This window comes from Macrotis lagotis, chromosome 7 (assembly GCF_037893015.1).
Source record: "Macrotis lagotis isolate mMagLag1 chromosome 7, bilby.v1.9.chrom.fasta, whole genome shotgun sequence".
NCBI lineage: Eukaryota > Metazoa > Chordata > Mammalia > Peramelemorphia > Peramelidae > Macrotis > Macrotis lagotis.
This window is the reverse complement of record NC_133664.1, coordinates 105,314,623-105,323,244: the sequence shown is the minus strand read 5'-3', so window position 1 is coordinate 105,323,244 and position 8,622 is coordinate 105,314,623. Positions and strand designations below refer to the sequence as shown.

At 35.5% G+C, this 8,622-nt stretch overlaps 1 protein-coding gene across 1 annotated transcript; it reads right to left on the bottom strand.

The window, feature by feature from the left end:
• Window positions 1-409: 409 nt before the first annotated feature.
• On the bottom strand, window positions 410-1,354 carry LOC141494118 (olfactory receptor 9A4-like). Its single transcript, XM_074195264.1, has one exon. The coding sequence runs from the start codon at window positions 1,352-1,354 to the stop codon at window positions 410-412; it is 945 nt and encodes a 314-aa protein (XP_074051365.1).
• Window positions 1,355-8,622: the final 7,268 nt, after the last annotated feature.

The window sequence follows — 8,622 nt, the reverse complement described above, 5'->3', positions numbered from 1 at the left end:
AAGAGATGAAATAAAAAACATATTATAATATAATACACAAAGAAAAAATAATAAAAGAGAAAGACCCACAATATGCTAACTTCAAGAAAATATTAACAATAGGCTATTAATGACATTTTTTTTAAGGGTTGCAAGTTCAGTGGGGTTAAGTGGCTTGCCCAAGTCCACACAGGTAGGTAATTATTATTAAATGTCTGAGGTTGGATTTGAACTCAGGTACTCCTGACTCCAGGGCCAGTGATCTATCCACTGTGTCACCTAGCCACCCCCATTAATAACATTTGAATATGGAGTTTTACACATTTTGGCTTTGTGGGGAGGGTTAGTTTTTTGAAGACTTTTTTTGTCAGTATATTGTCAATATTTTGCCAATATAAATTGTTGCCACAAGACACTGTCCTGGAAAGATCTATTTCTTCAAGAAATGACTCAATCGCTTTATCCCATCTATGAGAATCTCTTTGATTTGGTCATTCCTTAGAGTGAAGATGAAAGGGTTCAGTAATGGTGTCACCACTGAAGTCATCAGGGAAATCATCTTGTTATACTCAGCTGCCTGGGTCTGCTTGGGCTTCACATAGAGAAACAGGCAAGTGCCGTAGCCTATCACTACCACAGTGAAGTGGGAGGCACAAGTGGAGAAGGCTTTCTTCCTACCAGAAGCAGAAGGAATCTTCAGGATGGTACAGATGATATAGATGTAGGAGATGATGGTTGGAAGCAATGTGCCAAAAAGGATGAAAGCTGCCATTAGGAAGAGAATGAACTGCTGAAACCTACTGTCACCACAAGTGAGTCTGAGCAGCTGACCTCTCTCACAGTAAAAATGATTCAAAGTATTTGGCCCACAGAAATAAAGATGATATGTTGCAACAATTGGCCAGATTTGGAACAGAAACCCAAATACCCAGCATGTGATGGCCATCCAGAGGCAGACATGGTGGTTCATGATGAGACTGTACCTCAAGGGATTACAGATAGCAACATATCTGTCTACAGCCATTGCTGCCAGTAGCACAAACTCTGAAGTCCCCACAGAAAGAAAAAGGTAGAGCTGAGCTATACATGCACCAAAAGACATTATTTGAATGTGAGTGGTCAATAACCCTGACAGCATAATAGGAATAACAATAGATGTGATAAAAATCTCCATAAAAGAGAGGTTACTGAGGAAGAAATACATGGGGGTGTGAAGATGATGGTTCATACAGACCATAACAATGATGACTGAATTCCCAATTATTATCACTACATATAGGAGGAAAAATATGAAAAAGAGCATGTGGCGGAAATCTTGTGAACCAGAAAATCCAAGCAGTCTCAATTCCAGAATTCCTGTGTTGTTACGACTCATCCTACTGTCTGCTGCAAAGGTGGCTGAGAAATAAAGAAGGGTTTGTTTGTTTACTTTGGTGGAAAGAATAATGAAGTTAAAGTCTGAAGATTAGGGTTTGGGTCCTACCTTTAACCCTCATTAGACTTAGGTAAATGATTATTGCAATTTATTTTTCTTGTTATATTTTTCTGCTCCAGGATTCCCACATTATTGGACAGATTTACTATAATGTCTTGCTGATGGATGAAACAATATGACTGTTACTCACACTACCAGTGGTACCTGTCCTTATAAACTGAGTTTTCTGAATCTTTTCATTCTTCCCCCTTACTCCTGTTCCTAGATACACTAATTACTACCACTTACAAAATCATCTTTATTCATTTACAATGTACTTAACCTTTGTACTCCATTTCCATAGCTTCATAGCTAATGCATCTCTATTTTCTTTCTATTAAAAATCTTCTATAAGCTATTGCCAAAATATTTTTCTTTTGAAGCCATTTGTATCCTCTCATTCTTTTAAATTTTGGCTCCTTTAATGATATCTAACATATTTTTGGCTTTATTCTTCATTTAAGAATTACTGCAGTGCTTCACCATAGCATGGTCTAGAGGTGATATTGATTTCTTGAAGATTCCCCAATGAAACGTAAGATCTGTTAGGTTCTAATTACTTGGAGAAAATTTCAGTGTAGACTATATTTATTTGTTACTTAAGGACCAACCTAACTATTATCAGAGAGTTTTATCAAGAGAAGTTTGGTCACTGAAGGATGACTTCTTATCGGTAGAGAAATTCATGAGAATGTGGAGAGATAGGAAGTTTGTCAGTGGAAAAACCACCCTTTCTAACATATAGCTTCTAGAAAGGAACATTATACTCCAGAAGTAATCTGATCAGAGCTGAGTATAGTGGGAGAACCACCTCTAACTTTTTATATCTTAGGCCTCAATTAATGCAATTTAAATTCATTCACTTTTGATAAATCTTTAAGTCCAATAAAAACTTCAGGTCTTTTTCATATCAATTATTGCTATCCACATTCCCTCTCCTTATCATTGGACAGTTGATTTCTTTAAACTCAAATATAAGATTCCTATTTATCTCATTATTTCATTTCATTAGATCCATCATTCTAACCTGTTAATATATTTTCTTTTTAAAATCTAATTCTGACACCATCATGTTAGCTATTTTACCCAGTTTGATGCCAAATATAAATTTGACAGTAATAACATATATTCCTTCATCAAAATTATTGATAAAATTGGTGAGAAGATAAGATCTTAGATAATCTGTCCTCCAATAGAATTTGTTGTCAGATGTTTTCTGGGTTAATTCACCAGAAACTACTCTCCACATTGACTTCAATTCATGAATATGACTTTTAACTATATATTTAAATAAAAATTCAAATAGTTTCAAATGAAACTGACTCTCATCATCAATTTCTTTATGTTTTAAATGGCTGGATTAAGTGATGTCTAAGATACTTTCTAGCTCTAAAGGCTATCACACAATCCATATCTTTTTCCTGTTTGCAAGAAAATTGAAAGGTATTTTCTCAAAAGTCTTGCTGAAATTCTGATATGACATTCTCCTAGTCTCCCAGTCTAATAATTGTCAAGAAAGAAATGAGTTTAATCCAGCATGACTTGTTCTTGATGAACCCATTTTGGCTCTTAATAATCACCACTTCTCTTTCAAAATAAAGCAAATACCTTTATCAGGAGCTTCTTAAAATAGATATCATTAATTAATTGCTACATTATTCAAAAAATCCTACCCTGTCTTATTGTCTGTCTTTCCCAAACTTTGATATGATAGCTTCCTGGTGAATCATGATTAGTAATAACCCCTTGCTGTTTTACCCTGATAGTGACCATTTAACACTTTTTTCCCCCTAATAGATTCCACTGTTTTGTCTAGTATGAGCTTGAGGCTCACAGGTCTGTTCTGGGAAATTTTTATGAGCAGGTGTCATTTGTAATGGAAAGCTAGACATTTCGGCCAACAGTTATTGGCAAATTAAGACTCAAGGTAGGTACCCTACCCCCAATCCATTCCCAGCCACTTGATTTAACTTTCTGGCAGGACCAGAAAGGTAATCCCTACATATCAGACGTAACTCATGCAAGATAAGGAAATGAAATATTTCTGACTATTTTTCTGCCATTTCCCCCTTGATCTTTCATTTCTTATTTTTTGTGGTGGCTCCAAATTCATTGGATTCTCTATGACCATTTGTTTTTTCCCTAGGTTGAAAATAAGTCAGTCTAGGGCAGCTAGGTGGCACAGTGGATAGAGCACCGGCCTTGGAGTCAGGAGTACCTAGGCTCAAATCTGACCTCAGACACAGACCTAGCTGTGTGGCCTTGGGCAAGCCACTTAACCCCATTTGCCTTGCAAAAAAAACCCCCCTAAAATAAAAAGCAATAGTGTGGCAAAGGAGATGCCCAAAAAAACCCTGAAGAAAATAGCACTTTAAAAAATCAAACTAGACCAAATGATAAAGAAGGTACAAAAAGCAGAATTGACCAAATGGGAAAAAAGGCACAGAAATTTGCTGAAGAAAAAACTCCTTAAAAAGTAGAATTGAGGCTAGTTCAGTTTTCTCTGATCATGGCCCAGCCAAAAGTCTGCTTGGCTGTTCTTTGATCTCTCTCTCTCTCTCTCTCTCTCTCTCTCTCTCTCTCCCCCCCAGTCCTTCCTATGTCTTCTAACCTTTTAAATATATTTTTTTGTTTTATTTCCACCCATGCTTTCCCAATCTGAATAATGATTCCTCATAGACAGAACTGAACCCAAGTAGCCAGCGGCTACAATTTTACAAATATGTATATATATGCACCCCTATTTGCATGGGGGGAGAGAAGAAAAAAAGAAATTTACATGATAATTTTGTTGTATATTTGAAAGGAATAATAATAAAGCTGTACATAATAGATTTGCGATTTAATAAACTATCATCTATTTTATCGTAAAAAAGGTTGAATTGTCTGAATGGAAAAGAAGGTACAAAAACTCATTGAAGAAAATAACTTCTTCACAATTTAGAACTGAGCAAATGGTAGTTAATGACTTCATGAGAAATCAAGAAACAATAAAACAAAACCAAAAGAATGAAAAAATAGAAGACAACATGAACTATCTCACTGAAAAAAAACTGACCTGGAAAAATATTTCAAGAGAAATAATTTAAAAATTACTGGACTACCTGAAAGCCATGATCAAAAAATGAGCATAGGTATCATCTTTCAAGAAATTATTGGGACAGGCTAGGTGGCACAGTGGGGTGGCTAGGTGGTGCAGTGGATAGAGCACCGGCCCTGGAGTCAGGAGTACTTGAGATCAAATTTGACCCCAGACCCTAATAATTACCTAGCTGTGTGGTTTTGGGTAAGCGACTTAACCCCCATTGCCTTGCAAAAAAATAAAGCCTAAAAAAAATTATCAAAGAAAACTGTCCACCTATCACCTCTTAAAATAGATCCTCAAACAAAAACTCCCAGGAATAGTGTAGTGAAATTTCAGAGCTTCAAGGTCAAGGAGAAAATATTGCAAGTAGCTAGAATGAAATAATTCAGGTTTTGTGGAATCACAGTTAGGATAGTATAAGATATAGCAGGTTCTACATCAGAGAATTGGAACATGATATTCCAAAGGGCAAAAGAGCTAGGATTACAACCAAGAATCACCTATCTAGTATGGACATTCAATTAAGTAGAGCCATTTCAAGTATTCCTGATGAAAAGGCCAGAGCTTAATAAAACAAAAAAAAATGACTTTCAAATACAAGTCTCAAAAAAAGAATAAAAAGGTAAACAGGAAAGAGAAATCATAAGGGACTTAATAAGGCTAAAGTGTACATTCTTACATGGGAAAATGATACTGATAACTCACAAGAACTTCCTTATTAAAAGGAGTATACAATAATAATAATAATAATAATAATAATAATAATAATAATAATAATAATAATAATAGTAATAATAATGTTTGTCCTTCATTTTCGGACACCACGGCATCAGGGAATTGATGCCATGACAAGCAAGTGAGTTGGATTTAATTGAGGGGGATGCTATGCTAAGTCACTAATCTCACTCTTTCCTCCAGAATCATCTAGGTCCAGTGGTCAGACATGAATCAGGATGACTAGAGATGGCCTTGGATATGGGGCAATCAGGGTTAAGTGACTTACCCAAGGTCACACAGCTAGTAAGTGGTAAGTGTCTAAGGTCAAATTCGAACTCCCATCCTCCTGAATCCAAGGCCAGTGCTTCATCCACTGTACCATCAAGTTGCCCCTAAAAAGAGTTTATATAAATAGAAGGCATAGGTGTGAGTTAAAAGGATGTTATCAAAAAACATAAAATTAAGAGGTAAGAGAGGAAAATCTTGGGAGATAGGTAGCAAGGGATAAAATATATAAAAGAGGCAAAAAAAGCTTTTATAGTAGAGAGAAAGAGGGGGGAGGTGAGGGATAGTAAGTGATCCTTACTCTCATCAGTTTGGGCTCAAAGAGGAAATAACATACACTCAATTAGGCACAGAACTCTATCTTACCCTATAGTAAAGAAGGAAGGAAATGGGATGTTGATAGAAAGGAGGGCAGATTGGTGACTGGGGTAGTCAGAAGCAAATCACTTTTGGGGAGGACAGGATAAAAGAAGAGAGAGTACAGAAGTTATGGGGGTGGGGAATAGAATGGGTAAACAGGAATGGTAACTGTGAAAAAATTCTGAATCACGTTTCTCTGATGAAGGTCTCATTTCTCAAAGATATAGAGAACTGAGTTAAAATAAAAATAAGAATCTTTCCTATTTATTAAATGTCAAAAGATATGAAATTTTCAGAGGAGTAATCAAAGTTATCTAAAGCTATCTGGAAAAGATGTTCTATTTATTGGAGAAATGCAAACAATTTTGAGCTACTACCTCATATCTATTAGATTGGTTAATAGAACAAAAAAAGGAAAATGAAAACTGTTGAAGGGGATATGAGAAAAATGAGATAATCAAGCACAATTGGTGGAGATGTGAACTGATTCAACCATTCTGTAGAGCACTTTGAAATGATGTCAAAAAGACTAAAAAATGTATATGTATCCTTTGAACTAGCAATGCCACCTTTAGGTCTATATCCTAGAGGAAATTAAAAAAAAAACACGAAAAGGGCCTATATGTACAAGAGTATTCATAGCTTCTCTTTTCTGGTGACAAAGAATTGGAAATTGAGGAGATGCCCATCAATTCAGGTATGGCTGAAAAAATTGTGGAATGTGATTATGATGGAATAATAATCTGGTATAAGAAATGATGAATAGGATGTTCTCAGAAAAACCTGGAAAAACTTACATGAGCTGAAGCAAAGTGAAATGAACTATGTACAAAATAAAAGTAATATTGTAGTCTGATCAGTTGCAAATACCTTAGCTATTCTCAGCAAATCAATGAATTGAGACATCTCTAAAGGACTTATGATCAAAGATGCTATCATCCCCAGGGAAAGAACAGATGATTTCTGAATACAGACTGAAGCATACTTTCTTATTTTTCTTTAGGTTGTTTTGAGGGGGAGGGAATTCTATGTTTTATTTCATAGCATGACTCTTATGGAAATGTTTTGCATGATCACACATATATAATCTATATCAAATTGTTTGTCTTTTTAATGGGGTAGGGGGAAGGAAGGGACACAACTTGGGATCACAATTTTATTATTTAAAAAACTGTTAAAATTGTTTTTTCAATACTAAAAAAATTTTTAAAACTCAAAAAGATTGAAGGGAAAAAACCCAGGACATGGTGCTGTAATTTTGTTGACATAGGGAGTTTCTAGATAGGAAATCCTCTCTGTAATAATAGTCATCACCTGGAAAGGAGACCATAAGCTGTAGATCTTATAGTTTTCCTGGGACATTGAGAAAGTTGCCTAGGACACTGAGAAAAGAAGTGACTTTCCTGGAAGAGCAATCAATATGTGTTCAAGGCAGGACTTGAATCCAGATCTCTGACTCATGGACCAACTCTCTATCCACTATTAAATGTTATTTTCATGTGTGATAACTATACTTCAAAAAATAATTTAGGGAATGAATATGTTTTAAGTTTTTCCTTGGTAAGTATGGAGTCAAATAATATTTTCAGAATGGTAACTATGTCTTTTCTATCCATTTCCCCACAATTACCAGGGGATTCCTTTACTTGTCTAACTGGCTTCTTTACTTTATTATCTGTGGAGATTATTTAATGGCTTTGGAATCACTTATAATGGGATGTTTGTAGCATTTTTTGACCACCCTATTACTAATTCATACTTAACCTGTTATACTATTAGAATGCAGAACCCTTTCTGGAGGAGGTAGCATTTGAGCCTAGTATTAAAGACTATGTAGAAATTTAATAAGTACAGATGTGGAGAGAGAATGCTCTAGATGGAACATTATAAGCATAGGTTCAGGGATTAAAAAGCACAAGATGTGTACAATTGCGAATGAGCAATCCAGATTCCAAGAGTATAGAGTACAGATAGAAAAATAGTGACATAACACTGAAAAAGAGATCACTGGAGACCATTCAAAGGAGGCTTTGTGCTTTAGGAAATAGGGAGTCATTGATGGCATTTTAAGAGGTTTGCTACAAATAGATCTATCATGAAGGAAGATCAAATATTCTCTGGACTAATGGATAGCTCTGGGAATGATTAGTGGAGAATACAAGAAGTAAGACTGCTTAGGAGTTTACTGCAAAAGTCCATTGCGGGAATCAAAGGAGTTCAAGGAGCAGAAAGTTTCAGGATTAGAAATAAGGGCATCATGGAGTAGTTGAAAGATGGCAAATAAGAAATTATTGAACAAAAGAAGTTTTAGTGAAATACAAAACAGTGTTACTAGGAGTAACATTTGAAGAGGATTGGAAGGATAAGAGATTGTGGTCAGGAAGGGGAACATTGGAGTTTAGTATCTTAGATGAAATAAGGTAGTTGGGTAGGGAGATGGGTAATTGAAGAGAAAGAGAGATGATAGAAAAAAGAACTTTGACTCCACATTATTTGAAATGTCCTGACCATGAATCTAAAATCACGGAGGATTCTGGTAAAGAGCAGAGTGAAAAGCAAGAGTACAAATCACAAACTCAAGTTACTGAAGAAGGCAGGAGAGTTCTGGAGACCAGAAGATGTCAACAAGAAAGTTGAAGTGAGGTTGATATGATATGAATGGTTACAATTAAAAGATTTGTCAGAGATTTGGTGTTTTGAAAAGGGAGTTACATCTCAGAAA

What these genes read in the sequence shown, in the direction of transcription:
- LOC141494118 (XM_074195264.1), bottom strand. Translation starts at nt 1,354, where the DNA reads ATGAGTCGTAACAACACAGGAATTCTGGAATTGAGACTGCTTGGATTT.